Source organism: Trichosurus vulpecula, chromosome 4 (assembly GCF_011100635.1).
Source record: "Trichosurus vulpecula isolate mTriVul1 chromosome 4, mTriVul1.pri, whole genome shotgun sequence".
NCBI lineage: Eukaryota > Metazoa > Chordata > Mammalia > Diprotodontia > Phalangeridae > Trichosurus > Trichosurus vulpecula.
In genome coordinates, this window is record NC_050576.1 from 196,575,444 (window position 1) to 196,600,505 (window position 25,062).

A 25,062-nucleotide genomic window follows, 5' to 3' on the forward strand; every position below is an offset into this window, starting at 1 on the left:
CTCCAGTCTTTCAGCAACTCTCTCGCTCCCCAAACTGTTTCAAAGTTCATCAGTCATATCTATGAGTTGCCTCAGGTTTCTAAACTTTTTTGAAAGTTAAAAAAAATTTTAAAAAACACATCTCAAATTGGTGTTTCCCAATCACCTCCCCATTTATCTTAGTCTTCCACTCATGCTAAACATTTTTATTCTATCCTTTCCCAGTTCTAAGATCATTGTCCTCAGAAGACAACACAGAATCAAAATGGAGCTGACTAGTCATTCTCACCGATCCTAGAGCAAGATCCTCCACTTGTCCCTAACACATATAGTTCATTTTTTTAAATTTTATTTTTAATTGTTATTCTCAGTTTCAAGTTCTCTCCCTCCTACCACTCCCCACCCCCACCAATTGAGAAGGCAAGAAATACGATACCCATCATACAAAACTCATGCACATTATCCATAACATACATAATTTAAACAATACCCTTTTTTGTTTTCCTTAGGAGTTATTGCAGACAGCTTCAGTACTACTGACAACAATTTTTATAAGACTGTGCTCCTCCTTCCAGGGGTAGGGCAAACAGCAGGTTTCCAGCAGGCGCAGGGGACCAGAATTCTATCCTGCCCTCCCCCACCCCTTCCCCAAGCTCCTATTTCCAGGATATAGAAGGTGCAAGGCCCTTAGTTTTCCACCATCCCAGCTCTCAGCCTCTTAAACCACACTCGCTCTATGACCTAGGAAGGAAAAATGTAAGTTTTGAATTCACTTCCTCTGAAAAGTGTTCCCAAACTACCCCACTCTGATTAAACTTCTACCCTATGCCCCTTAAGCCCTAACATAGTTATGTGTAAGCTGTTCGGATCACAACGTAGCTAGAACCTGGTCGATGAGTCTTAGATGTTTGACTGAACCTCATCAAAGTAAAGAGTCTTGCTTATGTGGCCTTACAGCTATAAGTGTCTGAGGCAGGATTTGAATACAGGAGTTCAAGTCTTCCCCTCTAATTTATTATGTCTTGCTACATCCCAGCACTAACGTAAGTGCTTACATTATTATCTACAGCCTCACCTATTGCATTATAACTTTTCTTATAGTTTCTATCTGGAGAAGGAAATGGCAAACCACTCTAGTATCTTTGCCAAGAAAACCCCACATGGGGTCACAAAGAATCGGTTAAGACTGAAAAGATTGAAAAGAAATACTTTCTATCATTTCTGTTTCATCTCCTCCCAACTAGATTATAATTTCCTCAATGGTAGATACAGCAGCTGAGGCAGCTAGGTGGCTCTGGGCCTGGAATCAGGAAGACCTGAGTTCAAATCTGGCTTCAGATACAATCTGGCTGTGTGACCCTGGGCAATTCATTTAATCTCTGTTAACCTTAACCCACTTGCTAAGAAAACCCCATATAGGGTAACAGAGCGTCAGACATGACTGAACGACTGAACAACGACCACAAGATATATCAGCTAGGTGGTGCTGGGCCTCGACCCGTTCGGGGCCTGGAAGATCTGAGATCAAATCTGACCTCGGACACTTATGAGCCGAGTGACCCTGGGCAAGTTACTTAATCTCTGCCTGCCTCAGTTTTCTCAACCATAAAATGGGAAGACTAATAAGCACCTACCTGCCAGGGTTGTCAAATGAGATAATATTTGTAAAGCACTTGGTACAGTGACTGGCACATAGTAGGCACTTAATAAATGCTTGTTCTCTTCCCTTTCCCTTCCCCGCCTTCTACTTCTTTCATGTCCTCCCATGAGCTTAGTACAGGGTTGAGTATATAAAATATGCCACTTGAATTCTTCTTTACTGAGTCAGTGGATGGCAGCTATTGAACGAGTGAATAAGTGAGTGAATGAATGAATCAGCAAATGAATTAATGAACTAAAGTTTAAACTCCTTATCCCATCATTCAGGTGTTTCACAGTCTAGCTCCCACCTACCAGTCCAGCCTTGTCTCACATCATTCCCCTTCACATTGCCTACATTCTAGTCACAGTGAAATACTCTCCATCCCTCAGTCTCATCCTGCTCTCTCCCGTCCCAGTCCATTGGTTAAGAAGGTCCCTCTGTCTAGGATAGACTCTCCTGCCCAATTCCATCTGTGGAATGCCACCTCTCTTCCTTTAAGGCCTGACTCATCTCTCACCTCCTCCATCAACCTGTCTATGATCGCCTCCCCTCCCTTCCCTTTGCATCCTCAAATTTCTCTTGGCACTTTTCCTAGCTTTCCTTATCCCCATATCATATTCTACCTAGTATCCTATTTATTTGTGTAGATATGTTATTATCTCTAGTAGATTGTAAGACACTTGAGCACAAAGACTGGGTCAGTTTTCATCTCTGGATCCCCTATGCCCTAAACAGGGCTTTGCAAATATACCGGGTGTTTGAACAATGTGTTGTTGAAATCGATTGAGTGAGTGGGTGAAGGAGGAAATGAGTGATTGCACTGAGGTATTGTTGCTCTGGGATGCTTGCCCAATGCCTTTAGCAAGCCCCTTTATCTTTCACCTTTACCTTTACCCCAGACTACAACACTGATTGGGCTTCTAAAGACAGCAAGGCTGCTGCGGTTGGTGCGAGTGGCCCGGAAGCTAGACCGCTACTCAGAGTATGGCGCAGCTGTGCTCTTCCTCCTCATGTGCACCTTTGCCCTCATCGCCCACTGGCTGGCCTGCATCTGGTATGCTATTGGCAATGTGGAGCGCCCCTACCTGGAACACAAGATTGGATGGCTTGACAACCTGGGAGACCAGATTGGCAAGCGCTACAATGACAGTGACCTCGGTTCAGGCCCCTCCATCAAAGACAAGTATGTCACAGCTCTCTATTTCACCTTCAGCAGTCTCACCAGCGTGGGCTTCGGCAACGTATCCCCCAACACCAACCCCGAGAAGATCTTCTCCATCTGTGTCATGCTCATTGGCTGTGAGTGAGGGCTCCCAGTGGGGGAAAGACTTCCTCCCTCCTGTTCCTCCCTGTTCTCTGCTCACCCTCTCCCCACTTACTCCCTTGGGGATGGTTCTCACAATGGTGGTTAGGCAAAGCCTTGAAACTGGTCCCTGGTAGTATGTCAGTGTCCATATCTTTGTTTCTGAGATGGAGTCCTCATAAAAAAAAAGCTTCATTCTTCCCACTGATTCAGGCAAGTTCTTCTTTTGTGGTTATTTGGGTTTGAAATGATAGTCCTGGGTGTTCTGTGGGATCTTTTATTCTGACCAAGGTGACCTGAGAGTAGGAAAAATTTCCCTGGCAGTCATATGATGAGGGTTAAGAAGGGGCAGGAAGCCTCCAACTGGTCTGTGAGATATTACCAAGTACTACTCAAGGTGTGCTGTTTTCTGGGATAGAGATGAAAGCATTTCCCAAATGAAGGGGGAACAACAAATATGGGAGGGAATTGGAAGTTGGACAAGGGGGAACTGAAGTATATGTATTTTTTTGGTCTGGACCTCTGATATGATGCATGTAGAAATAACTTCCACCAATATAAATCAGCAACTCACCTTTAACTTAAAGTCTTAGAGAATTGATCAGTACTCCAAGAAGTAAGGGACTTGTCCATAATCAAACAGGTAATAGATAACTGACATAGGGCTTGAATCTAGGTCTTCCCAGCTCAAAGACTAACCTTCTGTCCACTATATCATGTGATCTCTCAATACTTTTTGTTTGTGCCCTTTAAATATTTAAAAATCATTTTGTTTGTTGGTTCCTCCACGACCACAACCACCACCACCACCACCACCCCTACCATCATCACCACCACCACCACCACCACCACCACCACCCCTAATCCTGAATTGTAAATGTAGCACCTGTAACTTATTGTGTATAATTTGGTTTATTTACAATATCATGTTTGGCAGAGTTGAAGATAAAATTTCAGGAAAAGAGATTTTGAATAGGCTAAGAACAAAATGTACACAATCGGAAGAAAATATTTTTCCCCCTTTTGTTTTCCTTTTTCCTTGAATCAAAGTATTTCTAGACCAGGAGATCCCAGGAGAGAGGACAGGAGAAGGAAGAGGAAATACCAATTACTCATAGTGATTTTCAGCCAAAAAACTTTCCAAGTGAATTGGAAAGTTAGTGTGCTATGGGGAAGGTAGGGTTTTTTCTGTTTGTTATTTTTGGAGGGCTAAAAGGTCACAAGTGGAAGTGAAACTTACATTAAGGAATCCATAGGGTCTTTTGTTTCACCAAAGTGGTTGAAAGTAGTCCCTGACTTTTTGTTCCTCAGTCTCCGTGGGAACCTGGGAAGAATGGAGCCCTGAAGGTACCTGGCTCCAAGGAAACTCTTTGGGAACCTAAAAAAAATAGCCTCAGAAAACCTGAGCAACAAGACTGTTACAAGGGCTTTAGGCACTTGTCTCAGATGCCCAAAGATGAGGAACATACAAAATAAAGAAAAAAATCAATCAAGTAAACAACATTTTTAAAGTGCCTACTATGTACCAGGCACCGTCCTAAGTGCTAGGGATATGGTGATGGTGGTTATTGTCCTTCATTGAAGAGGACCAAAATGGCATCACTGTGCTCTACAGTCAAGTTTCAACGTGTCGGACTGTGGCTGATCAGACCAACACAAGCTCAGAAGGGTCTACCACAGGTTGGGCACAAATAGTCCAAGTGCATATTTGGGGTAGATTCTCTAAATTTGTGCATCCTGCACTTCCTTTGAGCCATTTCAATTCTGCTAGGAATACATAAAGAGGCAAAAAACAATTCCTGCCTTTTAGGAGCTTACAATCTAATGGGGAGAGAGAAACAAAGCAAAGTAATGGGAAATAACTAACAGAGGGAAGGCACTAGAATAGAGAAGGGTTGGAAAACACTTCCCGATAAAAAGTCTACACTTGTCCCAAGTAAGACATGCCTTTAGGTTACGGAGGCAAACTGTTGGCAAAATTATATTCTTTGCCTTGGGTGCAAAATGAACTAGTTATGGTGCTGCCATGGAGGAGTTGTTTGAAGTTGCAGAGGGCCTGAAGGAAGAGTGCTTCAGTGGGTCTAGGAGCTTACCCTCGACCCCCCACAACCCAGGCTGTTGAGGCCGCTGAGTATCGGGAGCTCACCCTCTGCTTCTCCCCTCAGCCCTCATGTATGCCAGTATCTTTGGCAACGTGTCCGCTATCATTCAGAGGCTCTACTCGGGTACTGCTCGCTATCATACCCAGATGCTTCGGGTCAAGGAGTTCATCCGATTCCACCAGATCCCCAATCCACTACGTCAGCGCCTTGAGGAGTATTTTCAGCATGCTTGGTCCTACACAAATGGTATCGATATGAATGCGGTAAGTTGGGAAGCTGGACACAGCGAGGTACAGTAAGAAGGTAGGAAAGTGAAGGAAGTATTCAGGTGGGGGTGTGGGGCAAGGTATACTGACTGTATATAATATAATGGTGATAGCTAAAAAAAAACAAGCTTCAGATAATGTCTAAACTAAATGAGGTGAAAACAATTAGTAAGCACACACTGAGTATTTTTTCTTGAGCCATCTGTTCAAATGGTTTTTTGTTTGTTCATGCTCCTTGACGGTACTACTAAGACATGATGGTTCATTCGCTGAACCAGGAGCCTTGGTATGAAAATAAAAACACGCCAAAAAAACTATTACCCTCTGGAAGAAAATTTTTCTTCACCTTGAAAATTATCGAAGGTTGGGTTTTATTTATGATATGGACGTAGTGAGAGGTATGTAGTCGAGAGCTGGCCTTAGGAAAACCTGGGTTCTAGTCCTTCCTCTGACATACTGGCTGTGTGACCGTGGGCAATTCACCTCTCAGTACAACTCCCTGAGACCATAAGTTACATTACTTATCTATATTGGTAGTGTGCTCTGACCAAATCCACATGTTGACCCTGTTTAGTGCTATGCTTATGGCCCAGTCAGCCCAGCCATGACTTACCAAAGGGAACTGAGGAAATTTCAACTTGGACTTTCTTGGAGAGCTTGGTGGGTACAAAAATAACAGTACTACGGCAAAAGCCATAGCCCAGGAGCCAGGGCTCTAGATTTTGCTTACAGCATTTTTTGTGACAGTCTAGTAACTAGAGATGTATCCCATATCTCTGAGAGTTTCTTTCCTCCTTTAGGCAGAATAGAATCTTTGAACTCTCCTTTTTGAAAGTTTAAAGATATAATCTCTTTACTCCCCAAACCCGGGCAGGTACCCTGCAAGGAGGAGATCTATCAAGCATTACCATCATCATCAGAGTCCTCTGTCTTAGATACTTCATGGATTTGGAGTCAAAGGACCTGAGTTCAAATATCACCTCTGCTATTAATTACCTCTATGACCTCAAGCTAATTATTTCACCAATGGTCATTTTCTTTGTTGATCAAATTTAAAGATTAGGAGTTGAGAGAAGGTGCAAAGAGGCTAGCACTGATGATGGTAGATTTTATAGTTAAAAGAGAAGGGAGGTTCCTTTTAGAGTCACATGCCTTGAAATACCATAGTGGGGACTTGCTAGCAAGTCTGAAATGTTTTGATTCTATTTAATTAAGGGCAAAAAAGGCAGCCACTTAGCTCTTTAAGATAGGCAAAGCGTTTTCTTCCTTTGAATGAGTAAATGAATGTGAGTGAGGAGGAGGTAGAGGAGTGAGGTGTTAAGATCTTAACTTTATATCACTCCCACATCCCTGGTACCTTCTATAGTGTTCTGCACACACAGTAGGTCCATAATAAATGAATGAATGAGTGAATATGATAGAAGAGAAGGCAAGTGAGTAGCTGGAGTTAAGGTGTGAGGGAGAGAACTATTCCTATTTCTTCTTTGCTCCTAGTTATGATAAGATACTCCACAGTTTGGGGGCAGCTAGGTGGTGCAGTAGATAGAGTGCTGGGCTTGAAGTTAGGAAGATTCATCTTCCTGAGTTCAAATCTGGCCTCAGACACTTACTAGCTGTGTGACCCTGGGCAAGTGACTGTTTGCCTCAGTTTCCTCAGCTGCAAGATAAGGTGGAGAAGAAAATGGCAAATCACTCTAGTATCTTTGCCAAGAAAGCCCCAAATGGGGTCATGAAGAGCCCTTCCAACAAAAAAAATTCCCATTCTGTGTCTATTCCTAATATTTTTGCCCTTTTTTCCCCCAGGGATGGAAGTAGAGGGTAGTAGGTGCCTATAAAGCTCAGAGTTTGACCAAGGAATCCTGGAGATTTCTACTACCCTTCCCTCTTTTTTCTAATTTCTTTCCCTCTCCTCCCTTTCTTGAGGGCTCTGGTTTAGTCTCTTCCCCAAAACACTCCAAACTCTAAAACTGATGTACCGTTCCCTAGGGTTCCCTCAGGACTGACGACTTCCTCTGATCGGCAGTGACCCCAAAAATTGCCCAAATCCATTCCTGGGAACTTTTCCCTAAAGACCAGGCTCTCCTTCCTAACCCCACTTTTTCTGTCACCCCTGATCCTGTTCCCCTGCCCCCCTTTACCCTATTCCACAGGTGCTGAAGGGTTTTCCTGAGTGCTTGCAGGCCGACATATGCTTGCATCTGAACCGTTCTCTGCTGCAACACTGCCAGGCTTTCCAGGGTGCCAGCAAGGGCTGCCTTCGCGCCTTGGCCATGAGGTTCAAGACCACACATGCACCTCCAGGGGACACACTGGTGCATTATGGGGATGTGCTGACCACACTCTACTTCATTTCCAGAGGCTCCATTGAGATTCTGCGTGAGGACATTGTTGTGGCCATTCTAGGTGGGGTGGGCCAGGCAGCCCAAGACAGGGAACTCAGTGGGCCAAGAGAAAGAGTGGCCCCTTTTAGTCTCCCACCCCCCCCCCAGTGTGGTCTTGCATTCCTAGAGAACATGTCCTGGCATCTGCCCCATGCCTATGTCTGGCCAGAACTCTCTGTCATTCGGGGCAGCATCACATATGTCAAAAATGTTGGGGCTTCCTCTGAGAAGAGACGAGTCTTATTGGGCGGTTTCCCCCGTCATGGTTGAAATCCTTGAAATCATATCATATAAGGATTAATAGAGGGAACTGGGAGTGTTTAGCCTAAAATAGAAAAGAGTGGGGAGAGAAGGAAAGTATGAATGTGATAACTATCTTCAAGTATTTGAAGATCTATTATATGAAAGAGAAATTGGATTTGTTTAGCTTGGCTGAGAGGCCAGAACTAGAAACAATGGGTGGGAATTGCAGATTTCATAAGGGAAAAATTCCCCAAAATCAGAGCCAACCCTAAAATGGGACGGAAGTTAGGGGGTCCTCCCTCTTCACACAAAGGGTAGAAGTCCATTTGTTGGAGATGTCTCAGAAGGGGTTCCTATATTCACAGTCAGCTCATGCTCTATGGCTTCTCTATCCATTACATTATGCTGCATATATATATACACATATATACATATATATGTAAGTAAACTGTGCATAAAAACAATACACAAATAATCTGGGACTTTGTCAATATTGGGAACTCTCCTAGGACTTACCTGTTAAGTCATAAATGCTACCACTATGGTACTCTACCAAATGGCAGCATTTATGACTTAACAGGCAAGTCCTAGGACAGTTATTTAACAGACTCAGAAAGGTTAAGTCACTTGTCCAAGGTCACACAAGAAGCTTGCCCCCAAGTCAAGTATATGTCAGAGATAGGATTTGAACCCAGTATATAGTATATGTCCAAGATGGGATTTGAGTCCAGATCTTCTTCCTCACCTCAAATAGCATACTGTATCACTCTGCCAGGCTGCCCACATAATCGCAGGTCCTGTTCATAGAGTGCTTTAAAGTATTATATTTTTTCCCAGTGAGAAAGATCATCCCCAGAAGTTTAGTTGCCCAGAAATAGGGGGTTTTTTGGTCACAGCCACTTACAAAGACCATCGGCTGAGGCACATAAGGGTTGTGGTCCGTACTGATGGAGGAAGGGATCACGCTGATGCAATCACAGATCCCTGAAGGTTTCAAGGCTTTTGTTTTTGTTTTTTTTAACAGTTAAGGAAGGTGAGAGGTGAAGTGCCTTAAGCAGTCACACAGTTCTTCTTGTTTGAGAGCCAAGACTAGAACCAAGATTCCTGACTCCTTGTCTGTCCAGTGTTCTTTCCACTGGACTGGAAATGGGAGGGGAGGGACGGAAGCAGGGAAATAAAGAAGATGTAGGATCAGAAAACCATTGATATAGAGTAGGAAGGGTCTTCAGAGGCCATATGATCCAATGCCCACATTTTAAGCAAATGAGTATACTGGGGCTTGGGGAAGTGAAGTGCCTTTCCCAAAATCACATGGGTAAGCAGCAGAGGCAGGCTTTGAACCCAAATCAGTGCCTTTTCCCCTGTACCACATTTTCATATGTTTATAAGTATGTACGTATGTATGTATGTATGACTCTTTCCATGACTCTGTTGTGTATGTATGACTGTATGTGTATCTGACTATATTATGTATGCATGACTATGCATGTGTGCCTGACTATATGTGTATGTGTGACTATATGTATGCATGACTATGTGTGTACATGTATGACTGTGTAAATTTATGCATGTGTGTGCATGACTGGGTATATACCTGACTGTATTATATATTCGTGACTATATTGTATATGCACGTACATATGCTTGGCTGTATTATGCCTGACCGTATGCCTGTATGCATCTATGACTGCATGTATGCCTGGCTGTATGCCTATATGCATCTATAACTGTATGTATGTCTGACTGTATTATGTATTCATGACTGTTTGTATGTAGGTATGACTGTATGATATATGCATGGTTGTATGTATTCATGCATGACTGTCTTGTGTTGCCTGACTGTATGTATGTGTGCCTGTATGTATGACTACATGTATACTTGACTGTATTATGTTTATATGGCTGTATTATATATTCGTGATTGTATTATGTGTATACATATATTATACATATCATAGTTCTTTGCTACAGGAAAACTTACAAATCAGGTAGAGAGAAAGACTACTCACATATATATATAGGGCAGTTAGGTGGCCCAGTGGATAGAGCACTGGGCTGGAAACAGGAAGACCTGAGGTCAAATCCAACCTCAGATACTTACTCGTTGTGTGACCCTGAATAAGGCACTTTATACCTCTCAGCCTCAACTTCCTATCTGCAAAATAATAATAGTACCTACATCCTAGGCTTGTTATGAGAAATGGGATAATAGAGGTAATGCTTTGCAAACCTCAAAGTATTATATACATGCTGGCTATGATGTGTCCAAACACAAAATATGGAACAATTTAAACCAAAGCATTTATTTAAATACCCTAAAATAGTACCTTAAAATAATTTATTCAGGATCTTCCAGGTTAGGAGGGACTTTAGACAGCATTTGTTCCAGCCTCCAGCTCAATGCAGGAATCCCCTCAAAGTTCCCTGGAGGTGTGAAAAAGAGGGAGCGCTAATGAAGCCAGAAACTTGCTCCCACAGGGCTCACCCCAACAACGAGCCTAGAACCCCTGCTTTCTTTCAAGAGGAATAAATGCGCAGACATTTAAATTAAGAAGCAGGCCCTTTACTACCACCGCTATTTTTCACTCACGTACTACCAGTTCTGGCCTGGAGCAGGTTGATTGTTCTAGACCCCTAAGTAGAAGAAAGAAGGAAATGAACAGGATATAGCAAACTGGGCTTAGGGTGGGAAAGGCACAGGGAGCCAAGGGGTTGGGCAGTGTTTGAATGTTCACACATTCTGAATTGGTAAACAATAATCCATAGTGGATTCTTAGCAAGTTGCCTCTCTCTTTGGGGTTTCTGTTTCCTCCTCTAGGTTGAACTAGATGACCTCCTGGGTTCCTTTTAGCATTAAATCCATCATTCTATAATTCTATTTTGAAACTAAGAGCAAATTTGATATGATATAAGGAGTATTCTCAATCACCAGGCCTATGCAAGGAGGGAACAGTTGGTAGATTCCTAAGGCCTCCCTGTCCCCCCAAATAGCTCCTCCATTGGTCTGCCCCAGGACCTGGAATTTTCACCATTAATCACCCATTCCTTAAGGGTTGAGGGTCTATTACAACCCATTTTCCCCAAGAGCAGACCCCTGAGAACACAGAAGAGTAGGTCTTGATAGGACTGAAGGGTTGGAATTTGAATTGTTGGGAATTGTCCAGGTGGCTTCACTGAGGGACTATGGGCAGCCAGGGGCCAACACAAGGATGCATGGTGAGAAAAAAGGAGGGATACAGGCTCTGTCCCTAAGTGTTCAGGATTCTATGATCCCTGAGGGCTTAGAAGCATCTTCCCCCTAGTCAGCCAGCATTTCCTCAGAATTCACTCCAAGAGAGCAATACTGGGCCTGGGCCAAGTCCCCCAGTCTAGAAGCAATCCTGGGAGAAGGTGGATCAAAAGTTAGAGGGCCTGGGAGGGAAATCTGGGAAGAAATGCTTATAACTTGAAGGGCCATCTATCTCTGGGGGTGACATCTTGCAAGTGGAAGCACCTACACCAGGTCCCTACCCACAAGCATGTGTTTTTACCTCGGCCCAGCAGGGAAGAATGACATCTTTGGGGAGCCCATCAGCCTCTACACCCAGCCAGGAAAGTCCAATGCAGATGTGCGGGCACTGACCTACTGTGACTTGCACAAGATCCAACGGGAAGACCTGCTGGAGGTGCTAGAAATGTATCCTGCCTTCTCTGAGAGCTTTTGGAGCAAACTGGAAATCACCTTCAACCTGCATGATGTGAGTCAAGGGGACTGCCCAGGAGGCACACCACAAGGCAGGGGCATTAAGAAAGCGCGTCAGCATAGCAGCCCCATCAGGACAATCCCCCTAACTAACAATTCCATCATCCAGAACAAACACTACAAAAAAGTGTCCAGGGACAAGAAGCATGAAACACACATTCAAGTCAACTTTTTAAGACAAATGCACTTGAGTATGGCAGGAGGAAAGGCCTCAGACTTTAAGACCCAGCTACATATGGTGAATAGAAACCCGTGCATCAGTGGGGTGGAGAGGAGTGAGTGGGGGCGGGGGGGGGAGGGGAAGAAACACAAAGACCGTGGAGTAACATGAGATGATTTCAAGGGAAACCCCTACCAAATGAGGAAGTAGGGCAGGGGTACATTCTGGTAGCCTTCTATATTAACTTAAAATTCTTGCTAGCCAAGTACTAAGTAAGCTCAGTTGTTTCTACCTGCTGAAAGAGAATAAATGTTATCAGTAGTCCCTAAATTAACGCTGTACCAAAACTTTAGTATCCCCACCCTCGTTATGGGTACCACATCAGGCAGGCTGTTTACCCCTCCCATAGCCCACCTACCACCTTTGAAATGGGCCTAGAGCACTCATCTCAGAAGATCTTTGTTGATGACCATCTACCTACCAAGCAGGGGCTTAAAAGGGGGAGATAATGTCAGAGAGCCTGAGTTTCTCTGGTTTGGTTTAGGAGCCACCAAGTGTTTGAGATGGTGTGGTTCACATGGCCACTAATGCTGTTATGGCACACTAAAAACTCCCAAGCTAGGGCTTCCGAAAAGTGACACCCCACCCCCACGACCCCGGGGGTCCAAGAGGATAAGAAAATTCAGTCCAGTGTGAAAGCCATGAAATATAGTGGAAAGGACACTGAATCTGATATGCATTCAAATCCTGGCCCTGTTACTTACTTCTTGTGTGACTTGAGACTAATCACTTCTTATGATCATATATCTTGAACTGAAAGGGATCTGAGGGGTCTTCTAAACTTTTTTCCACTCCCTGACCCCTTCAGCACTTCTTTTTTTTTTTTTGGAGGGGGGAAGGCAAGGCAATTGGGGTTAAGTGACTTGCCCAAGGTCACACAGCTAGTAAGTGTGTCAAGTGTCTGAGGCTGGATTTGAACTCAGGTCCTCCTGACTCCAAGGCCTGTGGTCTACTGACTATGCCACCTAGCTGCCCCCTCAGCACTTCTTAAACTTTGGGTCACAACCGGTTGAGACCCATGGTTTAAGAAGCTTCAATTCTAGCACACCCCATGCGTTTTAGAGATGAGAAAACTAAAGCCCAGGCATTCAGAGACTTGCCAAGCAGTTATCAATGGGTCTGAATGCTCACACATTCTGAATTGGCCAAGAAGAAATTCACATGGGTTTTATGGTGCAGATGAGAGCAAATTTAATATAGTATAAGGGGGGTCCCTAAATATCAGGCCTATGCATAAGCAGATATATGAACCACTGTCCTCTAATTCCTTCCTGGACCTTCACTTCCTCATCTGTAAAATGAGGAAGCTGGACTAGATCTGGGATTCTAAACCTGGGGTCCACAAACCTGTTTTAAAATATATATATATATATATGTATATATATACATATATATATACACACACTTGGATAATTGTATTTTAATATAATCAGCTTCCTTTGTAATCATATGCATCTTTTAAAACTTTTTTAAGTTTTTTTAACTTTTTAAAAGTTTTTAAAACGTTTTAAAAGTTTTTTTTAACTTAAAAACTTTTTATGAGTGCAGCTTGGTGGTCCAGCGAATAGAGCACCAGCCCTGCAGTCAGGAGGACCTCAGTTCAAATCTGGCCTAAATACTACCTGTGTATCCCTGGGCAAGTCTCTTAACCCCACCTGCCTCAAAAACAAACAACAAAAAACCACAAAAAAAAAACCAACCCCCTATTCTGAAAAGGTTGCCAAAGGGATCTAAGACATAAAACGATTAAGGACCCCTAAGCTAGATGATCCCTAAGGTCCCTACCATAAAGTCCTATTGGTGGAGCTAGGGGGAACCTCCTCCACTGGCTATTTGGCATTCTGGCAAAGTAGTGGTGGTGCCGGGACCCCTGAGTTCAGTTTCTACTTCTATCTCTAGCTGTGTGATTGAGGGATAGTAACACTGCTTCTAAGGGATTCAGTTCCTTCCTGTTTTCTCTGCTGCCCACCCCTCTCCCCCAAACACACACTCTCAAATCTTTTAGAACCAAAAGGTTGGGAGAATTTGGCTCTCATACCTCTGGACTGGCTACCTGCCAGTGCTAATGAGACAGGGCCTTCTTTATGAGTTTGCATCCTGGAGGGCTTGACTGTTCTCCACTCTGCCACCAACCTCCCAACCGCCCCACCTCCCCATGTTGAAATTCTTGTCTGGCTTTCTTCAAAACCATGTCTGGTGACATCAAGCCCAGACCCATTGCCAGCTCTATAGTCACAAAAGCTGGATAGATAGATAGATAGATCGATAAACATATACATATGTATGTATACATACATACATATGTATATATATATACATACCAGACACTTGGTAAGAACCATACTTCTGGACCCAGCTGCCTGGGAGAATGGTCAGCTCTGGGGTAGCGAGCACCCTAAGACACATGCCAGGGTGGAATGTTGATTGTAGGGCCTCTCCAGCCCACTGGCTTGACCAGTCCTGATGTTGCCCTTGGTATGGAAACTAGACTTCCTTGTCCATTGCTATGAAAACTAGTGCCCCACCAGCCACCACCTTCAAGATCTCATATGCTACTAGATCTGTTCTCCCAGTCAGAGTAAGAGAAGAAACAGGCTAGAACTAGCATTCCTCTCTAAAGTCCTTAAAAGCCCTGAGCCCAGCAGAGTTTCCTGTCTCTGCAAGAGGCTCTCTATAAAGAGCTGAATTTTTCAGTAAATCATCAGAAAGACTATTAGATAGAGATGAGAGACCCAGGATCCCATGACACATATCACAGAGGTCTCCAAAGGAAGCTTGCTAACCATGTGACCCTTACAAGTCACTTAACTTCTATTTGCCTCAGTTTCCTCAACTGTAAAATAGGGATAATACCTTGCAAGGTTGTTTTAAGGTCAAATGAGATAATATTTGTGAAATCCCTTAGCAAAGGCCCGGCACATAGAAGGTGTTATGCGAATGTTTGTTTCCTTCCCATAATAATTCTGATTAAATTTAAAAGTGTGTCTGGCATATTTAGAAGCGGTGTCACGACATACCATTTTTAAGGAGAGCTAGTTGTTAAACGTTTACTAGCATACCCCTGCTTAGAATACTCAAGGTTCACACTGGTGTATAGAGGGGACAGTGTGGTTGTGTTGGAGATAAGATCTTTGACTGATTATTGAGGGGAGGTGAAGGAGAGATCTATCTTCCCACCCTCTCACTGGTTTAGACACTTGAGTTCGAGTTAGGGTCCTCCATTTTGGAAATCACTACTCTTGGCTTCTGAACTCTATATCTCTTTGGGTTTTTTGTTGTTGTTGTTGTTGTTTTTTGGAGGGAGGAAGGCAGGGCATTGGGGTTAAGTGACTTGCCCAAGGTCACACAACTAGTGTGTCAAGTGTCTGAGGTCACATTTGAACTCAGGTCTTCACTGCACCACCTAGCTGCCCCTGAACTCTATCTCTCCCGCTTAGAATCAGTTTCTGATGGGAATCATGAAAGGAACAGGAAGGGAATGAGCATAATCGAAACATTTATTGAGTACTATGTATAAGGCATTGTAATCAGAGTTAGGGGTACAAAGACAAAAGGTAGACAATCCCTGCCCTCAAGTGCACTGCACCGGAAGTTAGGGGAAGGGGTAGGGGAATGAAACATACAAAGACAGGTAATTGCAAGGAAACTGGAGAACCTCAAGAACCCTAACAAGGCAGTGGGAGTGCAATCAGGGAAGACTTCAGAGAGGAAGTGACCTGGCTACCTGTTACACAAAGCTCTTGTTCCCCCAAGGTAGACAGGATTTCCCGATCACCACCCAGCCAGGACCAGGAGGTCCCCTACCACTGGGCCAGGCCTCCTCAATCTGTTCTAAAACGTTGCAAGCTTGGTAAGCAGAGCCAGTCCCTCCCTTCTCCCAACCCCCAGCCTCTCTCAGTACTGTTCCCCAGTCCCTTCCCCTTCCCAGGAGTTTTTCAACCTCATTCTCTCTTTTGGGGGAGGGTTACACTGAACAGATATCGGCAAGGTTCTCTCTCCCTTAGTGAATGAGAATCTCTGTTCCTTCATGCTCCTGACCCTGAAGGAACCAGCATGAGGAAGGGCCTCTAAAAGCCTGGTCCCTCAACCCCTAATTCTTATTTTCCATTAATAACAACCCTGGGGTAAAGGTGGGGAAACCTTTTCCCTCTGGGTTGGAAACTCACTTTGGAAATAAGTATATTTTCGAATCTTTTATTTCCTTTGGACCTCCATGGCCCTCTCCCTTAACCCCTTCCTCTCTAGGTATCTCTCCAGGGCTGGATGGCATGAAATCATTGCGGAAGTCACCTCTGACCCACCTGCAGGGGTCCCCTGCCAAGGCCCCACGGGATGAGTTCTGTAGCAGTTCCTTGACCAGCTCCCTAAGCAGTGAGCCTGAGACCAGACCTCCCAGCCCTTCCAACTCCCCCAGACCCAGGGTCCACCCTCGCTCCCAGGAAGAGTTCTCCTCGGCCAGCTTTAACCTCATCAGTCCCAAAGCTGATTCCCACGCTCAAGCAGGCAGCAGTAGCCGGAAGTACTCAGGTGAGTAGCTCTTCTCCCCTCCCCCAGACTGGCTCTATCATGGCAGGGGAGGGAGGAAAATGGAGGAAAAAGGAAGATGGTTAGATAGGCAGAAACTGGCCTTGATGCGTCAGATCAAGCCAGACCCTGCCTCCTTCCCTCCCCTGGCTTCCTCTCCTCATTTACAGCCAGAGCCAGGCTCCCAGGCACCCAAGACGTCTTTGAATTCTGGGCCGACCGTCCTGCAGCTCCCCATCGGATGCCTTCCCAGCACACGCCCCTGGTGCACAGTCCCCAGGATGGAGGCCAGGATGGCTGGCCCAGAGATCTGGGCTCCAGGTTGGAGTGTCTCAGGACCCAGCTGAACAGGTGAGATGCTGGCTTCGAGACGTTTTGAGTGGGGAGGAGCAAGAGGTTCAAAGGCAGGCCTTGGAATTGGTGCTTCAAGAGCTCCTCCTATTGGTCAATTAGGGACACAGCAAGGCTGGTGGATTAACGACCACTTTATTGACTCGAAAATGGGACTTCAGAAGGCATCTAGTCCCTCCCAGTGCAGCAATCTTTTATATGTTATTACATTTCCTAGCTATTAGAACTATGCGATTGTGTAGATATATAGATTAAATAATGGGTTTTAACCTTTTTTTGTCATGGATTCCTGAGTCTGGAAAACCTTGAGACCCAATCATAGAATGCTTTTAAATGAAATTAAATTTAAATTAAATAAATATTTAAAAAATAAAAACAAAATATGTAGGCTTACGAAGAAAACAAAAAGTTAGTAAAAATAAAGCTGTCATTTTTTTCCCGAGTTCCCTGATCCCCTGAAATCTAAGGAGTCTACGGATATTGGGTTAAGAACCCTTGGATTAAACAGAATAATAGCTAGGTACATACATTCATGCACCTGTGCTCTGCCAAGTGCTATCAATATAAAAGCCAACAAGACAGTCCTGCCCTTAGACCCCAGTAGCTTCAGACAACAAAACAAAAAGAGGAACCAGGGAAGAGCAGGTATGGGTTAAATGCAGCAGTTGGGCTAAAAATATCATGGTCCATTGAAGCCCAAGGTGGCTCTAAGGACAGAGTCCCACTCTCAGGTGGGGAGGGAGTAGAGATTATGGCTTAAATGTATATACCTCTCCTTTGCCTATTTCCCAACCCAAACGCCTTAAAATATAATTAGCTAAATGATTTTACTCAGTAGAGCCCCAAAGTGGGCCAGGAGAATGGTCAGCCTCACAGCCTTTGATGGAGTAAAAGCAGGTCCAGCTTGTTGGTTTCTGCTGAAGGCATAGCAAAGTAGTGAGAAGAGGGTAAGAGGCAAAACTCTGTCATGAATAGCCTTCAAGGCAGAGAAGAGAGAGCCATCCTCCCCAATCTGCTTTGCTCCCTGGTGTCTCCATCCAACCCTGACCTCCAGGATCTCTCCGGTAGGCTAGAATCTCAGATGTCTTCAGATCTCAGCATCATCCTGAGGCTTCTGCACCGCCATTTGTCCCAAGGGCCCCCTGCCTATGACCCTGTCTCTCCAGCCTCAGAGTCCGTGGACTTGTTTCCTCCTCCTCCTCTTGCTACTGTCGCTGCTGGTGGTGGTGTTCAGAGCCCTGGTCCCATGAAGCTGCAGGGTTCTTTGTCTAGAGAGGATGCCACACCCCCTGGACAGGTAAGCAGAGCAGAGCTTTTCCCCTCCTCAGTGACCTTGGCAGCACAGACACCGATCTCTCACGATCAGGATCCATTTACAGTGACACTAATATACATGCAGCCAAAAACAACTAGGGCCAGGACATTGATTCTTGCTCTACCCTCTGTCCTAGATTCTACTAATATAATAACTAGGGCAAGAGCTCAGGAGCTCAAGTATTATTCAGAAGGGGTTGCAAAGAACATTTCTCAACTAGTTCAGGGTCCCAGAGCTTGGATGCTGGTCACTGTGGCCAGAGAAACTCAGGACTTCTTATTCTTTTCCACTGAGGAATATGGGAACCCCGAACTGGAGCCAGAGGTGGGACTTGCCAGTGAGGAACCAGTGATATTCCATGGTGGGGGATGGAAGAAGGAGTAAATCTCAGATCATCTGAGGAGCAAATGTCTGTAGACTAGAGAGCCAGAGGACAAGGTAAATACCCCTGGGGTCATATGTCAAGAAGTTAAGTCCCACCCCACACACACACACACACACACACACACACACACACACACACACACATACACACACACACACATACACCAGTGTTTTTAGGAAAGAGGAGTTTATCCTAGGTAGATGACTCCTTTCACAAGGTAACAAATGAAGTTGAGGACAGTTCAAATCCTAGTCCAGGTGGGAAGTTACAGATTATTAACAAAAAGATCTATTAGTGCAGTGTCAAATTGTAGGAATTACTGAGTTCAGCAGCCCCTTGGCACTTTGCTCACCTCAAGTCCTACCTTATTAAACATCAGTTACTAATGTAGGCTGTTGGGGAAGCCTGTCAGATAAGTCTTTTGCTATTGATAAGTCCTTATCTTCATCCGTGGCAGACTTGATAGGACTCTTGCCTCTCCCAGCTCCAAGGTTAACTTCCCCTTAGCTCCTTTCTCTGCCCCCACCCCAATAGAACCAGCAGCCTATTAGCATAGAGATACCCTCTTCTAGGTGACCCAGTGGATGGAGCGCTGGGCCTCAAGTGAGGAAGACTTCCATTCAAATCCATCCTCAGATATTTTACTAACTGTGTGACCCTGGGAAAGTTCTTTAACCCTGTTTGCCTCAGCTGCCTCATCTATAAAATGACCTGGAGAAGGAAATAGCAAACCACTCCAGTATCTTCACCAAGAAAACCCCAAATGGTGTCACAAAGGGTCAGAAATGACTGAACAACAAACCTCTTCAAGGCAGAGAGTGTTAAAAAGAGGTCCAGGGGAGATGGTTTAGGGTGTTAACAAAACACGTAGTAGAAGACCAAAGATTCTCTAAATTGAATACTTCTAGGACATGCTTTAGCAAAAGAGATCAAAACCTGAATATCTCCAGGACGCAAATCAGCATTTCCCAATTTTTTACTGGATTCTTTCTTCTTTTTTGTATTTATTCATTATGAAACTAACGATCATCAATAAACAATATTTCAATAGTCAGTCAACTACTATTTAGTAAGTACCTACTATGTGCCCAGCACTGTGTTAAATGCTGAGATTACAAGAAAAGCAAAAGACAGACCTTGTTGGCAAGGAGCTGACAGAATTGAATACAGAAAAAAAAAGGTTGTATATGAAACCACTAACTTGTTCTGATTATGTTACAGGTTTATTTTTAAATGAGGTGGTAATGAAACTTCCCCATTTGTATCTCTGTCTGACCTATTGTTCGTTTTCTTGTATGTTTTAAGTATTTTATTGATGTTCTTTTATTTCATTTCTTTCACTACCCACTAATTCATGGGCACACACACACACTCTCCCATAGAAGACCTTCCCTTAGAACAACTAAATATAGTTAAGCAAAACACATCAACACGTCGGCCATGTCTAAAAAAGTTTGTCTCATTTGGCACACCTCTATTCCATCTCGTGGGTTTGCTTCTGTAACATATTCTTCCCCATGTAAAAGTCCTATTGTTAGAACAGCAAGGACAGAGCAGCTGGAGGGTGGGTGGAAGGAAGCTGCTGAGGAATACCCAGCCTCCCACTCATGCAGAGGCTTCCTTGAGCCAGTATATATGAATAGGAAAGAGGCAGGACTGTGGAAATAAGACTTTCTAACACTTCATTAAATGAACTTTTTAATTCTGGGAGATTGAGGAAACAAACACGATCTCACAGGAAAAGGTCCTAGATGTCTTCCAAGTTGTGTCTATTAATGTATTTTTCTTGTCTTTTGAATATAGGGTTGGGGCAGGGAGAGGTCACCTCAGGTATCTTGTGTGTCCAGTGACTGGACAGGCATTTCACTTAATAGGAAACAATTTGGGATAAGTTGGGGTTTTGAGGTCAACAAAGACTGAAACCTTGATTTATACATTGATATATTTCTTCCTACTTCCTAGGGCAGGAAAAGACTTAGAGGTCTGGTAAGGTAAGGAGGGTGTTATACATATTTATTTTTAAATAAAAGTTCCTCATAACTCATGGGAGAAGAGGGAATTTTATAATAGTCTTTGAAATAATTAGAGAAATCCTGAAGTGTTACAAAATTGAGGTTAAGAATTCTTAGTTTAACATTCTCTAGCCTAAAGATGGAGGATTTTATCAGTGATGAAACCAGCCACCCACCTCTTCAAAGAGCTGTGATGGACTCAGGGTGCAAAATGAGACATTTTTGGTAGATATGGCCAAAGCTAGAATTTATTTTGCCTGATTATGCATAATTGTTACAAGGGTTTTGTTTTCCTTTTTTTTAGTCAGTAGAAAGGAGTGGGAGAAAAAAAAAGGTATTTTTGTTTATTGGGGAAAAAATTCATTTTAAAAATAAAGATAAAGGGTTTTTACCAGATTATCTCTTGACACTTCTGCCAACTCTTGCCATCTGTAATGTGGATTGAATGTGGAGACATGGATTTCTGAGAGACATCTTTAAGTAGGAGCAGGAAGTCCTTTCAAAAGCAAGAAGACCCAATCCTGTTGTTCCTTAAAATGGCCTGAAGGACACCTACCATTCACACTTTCTTTCTCCCCCCTTTCCAGACTCCAAGCTACAGTGACCTGGAAAAATATATCCAGAAATGAAGAGAATCTTCATCCAGTGATATTTATTTTCTGGTGGCATCAAATGACATCCTGACCTTCTCTTACAAGCAGCTGCATCCTGACCAACTTCTGTCCCCTTGGCCACTCCCTCTGGAATTGCATTGAGTATAGGGATTCAGATGTTGTCCTCACTTCCCCTCACTCCTTGAATACCTCTGACCCTCCCCCAAAGAGCTAGACTTCCCAGAAGTACCACTCAGATTTGTCTCAGCAACACGACTAGTCTATCTAGGAATCTGACTCACTGATTCCCACAACAACTGAAACCCTTGCTCTGTGTGTGTATATGTACGTATTTGGTCTCTAAAGACATTTTCCCTAGAATAATAGCTTCCAAGTACCCTCTAAGATGACCCCAAAGAAACTTTGCCTCATGACAGTAAGGCAGGCACTCAACATCTTTCCTAGATTTTCCATGGCCATCTTCATAAATCATGCTATCGTAGAAGGATAGTCTTCCTGCAGTGTGGGGAAAGAAAGACATTGCCACGTGATAGAGAAAAGAACCACCTAGTTGCTCAGGGCCAGGCTTTTGAGGATCACTGGGATGAAGAGAAAAGATCTCTGGTCCTCACTGATAGATATCCAGAATCTAGAAAGAGGGACAAGGTCACCACCCTTCCCCCACAACTAGAACTAATTGTACATGTTCTGAGCGACTTCTACCAAGAAAAAAAGTGTCTCTGGTTAGAAAACTCAGGCTGCCTTCTGTGGTTATCACTTCCCTGGAAAGGCATAGCTTCCACTCCTCTGATATTTGTCCCAAAGTGACTTATCTAATAGATCTGCAATGCCACTTGGGCCCCTTTGGGGAAGTTGTGGCATTCAGCCAGCTAATAAATCCATCAAAACTCATACTGGGTTGTATGTGTGATATAGCTGTCAGTGGTCCAGCTTAGTCACCCACTCAGCCCCACAGTTATATCAGTTGTGATCATCTTAAAAAAAAAACCCAAGAGTGTGGAGGGAAGGGTAAGCTTAGATAGGTAGTAATAGATTCATATGATGGGCAGTCGCATCGTAGGGAAAAGAACCATCTAGTTGTACAGCGATGCTGTAACTAGGGTTGGAGCAACTAGAGCTCTGTCTCTAGGGTACTAAATTTTTTTGAGGGGGGAAGGCAGGGCAATTGGGGTTAAGTGACTTGCCCAAGGTCACACAGCTAGTGTGTCAAGTGTCTGAGGCTGGACTTGAACTCAGGTCCTCCTGACTCCAGGGCGGGTGCTCTACTCACTTCACTACCTAGCTGGCCCATCTAGGGTACTAAAATTAAGATTATATAATATAATATATTAAAATAATTTAACTCATACATTCCTTCCAAAGACTAGGAGATTGGGGAAACATAAATTCTGTGTAGGAATGAGGCTCTTGCAGAATTTTCTCTTTTGGGGATTTCTCTCCCTCCTCAACTCCCTCACCTTCTCCACCCTTCCCCTCCCCCCCACACACACTAAGTTTCCTTCAGTACTGGCAGAGGAACAGGAAATCAATCCCATTCATAAAGTGCCTACTATGTGCCAGGCACTGTGCTAGATGCTGGAGATATAAAAACAAAAGTGGCATAGTCCCTTTTATTAAAGAAGTTTGCATTCTAAAAGTGGCATGGGGGTGGAGAACAACATGCAAATTTATAGGTATATTCACACCTGGTAAGGGGTAGCCTTGTGAGAGAAGACACTAGGAATCAGGATGATCAGGAATGGCTTTATGCAGAAGTTGCAGTGTGAGATGGGTCTTGAAGGAAACCAGGAACTTCAACAGGCTGAGATGAGAAAGGAGGGCATTTCTAGGGAAGGGAGATAATATACCATGTATCCATAAGAAGGACAGTTTGGCTAGGCTGTAGAGTATTGTGGAGAAAGAAATGACAAAATGTGGCAGCTTATTGGATAAGAGGGATGAGTGAGAGCGGTCAAGGCCAACACCAAGGTTAATAAATTGATATACTGGAAGGATGGATGATGGTGCCCTTGACAGAAACAGGGAAGCTCAGAAGACAGGTGGGTTTAGGGAGAAAAGAAAATGAGTATAGACATGTTCAGTTTGAGGTGGCCAGAGGACATCCATTGTGAAATGGTCAACAGTCAGTTGATGATGCAAGACTGTAGTCCAGGAGACAGACTAGGATAGAGATGACAATTAAACCTTCAACAGAGTGTGTAACATTTTATAATGTCAAACGTTTCTGAAATGCTGGTTAGTTTTGTTGAATTTTTTTCCTCTTTTTTTCTTCTTCGTTATTATAGGGGATGGCTCTCACCAACCAGATATTGAGGGTGTGGGGAGTGGATGTAAACCTAAGAGACCAAGGCTTTTGATATATGAAGAGATGAATCATATGTTATGTAGATAACATAAAAACAAAAGATGTCAATAAAATTTTAACTAAAAACATTACATCTGTAGGAGTAGATGAGGTCACCAAGTGAAAGAGTATAGAGAAAAAGAAATTTATATAGTTATCATATTTAAAAGGAATAGCAAGTTGTATATAATAGACTATCAGTTTCATGTGCAGTATTTTATTATGCTATGTTACAGAAATGCTTATTTTATTCCATAAATTAATTTTTAAGAGTATAGAGAAAGAAAGAAAAGAGGGTCCAGGACAGTTATGTGGATAATCTCCAGAATTAGAGGGCATGACATGAATTGTGCTCTAGAAGAGGCTATGGAAAAAGGCTGTTTCATGTCAGGCAGGTAAGAGGATTACAATAGTAAAAAAGTCACGAAACACAGAGGGGGAAGAAAGGGTCATCCTATAGAGTTGAATGCTGCAGAAAAGGCACAAAGAATAAGGATGGAGAAGTGTCCGCTGGGTTTGGCCATTAAGATCATCGGCAACTTGGAATGGAGAATTTCATTTGAAAGATAAAGTAGGAAACTAATCTGCAAAGGTTTGACCAGCATGTGAGAAAAGAGAAAATGGAGACGCAGACAACTTTTTCAGAGTCTGGTTGTGGAAGGGAGGAGAGATAAAGGATGATGATAGGGTATGGCAGGGTCTAGTTGAGGGTTTTTCAAGAATGAGCATACAAGAAGGATATGAGCAGCAGGGAAGTAACCAATTGTTATTGGGAGGGAGAAATGAAAGATTAGAGAGAGGAAGGGGATGATAATGGGGGCAATCTGCCGGAGAAGACAGGAAGAGATAGGGGCAAGGTTGGCATTGGTGATGAGAACTGCCTAATTATCAGAAACTGGAATAAAGGAAGAGACAGGGAGGGTATGATGTCAAGGGGCAATGCAAAGAGGTAGTCCCAAGTTTATTCGCAAGGTATGAAGCAAGATCTTCCGCTGAAAGAGTTGTTAGAGGTGATCTTTCTAAGAGCTAAAATAATATAAGTAATCATTTGTATCCATATTATTATTTATCATCCTGTTAATAAATTGTGTGTCTAATAACTTGGATGTAAACCTAAGAGACCAAGGCTTTTGATATATGAAGAGATGAATCATGACTTCTAATGGAAAAAAGAGGTATAGGTATAATGGAAAAGGTCACACTAGACATTTTGCCTATTGTCTTGCTGTGCTTTTGCTGAGGTTTAGTGAAGAAACAAACACAAATTTTAAAGTGAAACCCTACTTTGACTATTATGCTCTTATAATCTTAATAATTAAAAAATAATTTTAACAGTGTAAAGGACAATAATTTTAAAAGACTTTAAGAACTGTGATAATGCAGGGGCCAATCTTATTCCAGAAAATTAATAATGAAGCATGTCTTCAGCACTTTCTGGTAGACAGGTGATGGACTATATGTACAAAATGAGATATCTTCAGACAGAATCAATATCACTCATTTATTTTGATGGGATACACTTATTTATTACAAAGGATAGCTTTTTGGGTGGGGGATGTTGGGAGTATGTTGAGGCAAGAAAGAAGGAAAAAAGGATAGGAAGGAAGAAAAACTTCAATGAAATATGTAAAAAGTACAC

At 43.3% G+C, this 25,062-nt stretch overlaps 1 protein-coding gene across 1 annotated transcript in view; it reads left to right on the forward strand.

Annotated features, from left to right (window-relative positions):
• Positions 1–21,094, forward strand: part of KCNH6 (potassium voltage-gated channel subfamily H member 6) — a 41,519-nt gene extending 20,425 nt beyond the window's left edge. The window contains exons 6-14 of the mRNA XM_036757135.1: positions 2,521–2,920; positions 5,090–5,289; positions 7,443–7,668; positions 11,460–11,653; positions 15,632–15,728; positions 16,124–16,405; positions 16,573–16,753; positions 17,822–18,050; positions 21,053–21,094. Of these exons, the coding sequence (XP_036613030.1) occupies positions 2,521–2,920; positions 5,090–5,289; positions 7,443–7,668; positions 11,460–11,653; positions 15,632–15,728; positions 16,124–16,405; positions 16,573–16,753; positions 17,822–18,050; positions 21,053–21,094 (1,851 nt within the window). The remainder of the gene's footprint in view (positions 1–2,520; positions 2,921–5,089; positions 5,290–7,442; positions 7,669–11,459; positions 11,654–15,631; positions 15,729–16,123; positions 16,406–16,572; positions 16,754–17,821; positions 18,051–21,052) is intronic.
• Positions 21,095–25,062: the final 3,968 nt, after the last annotated feature.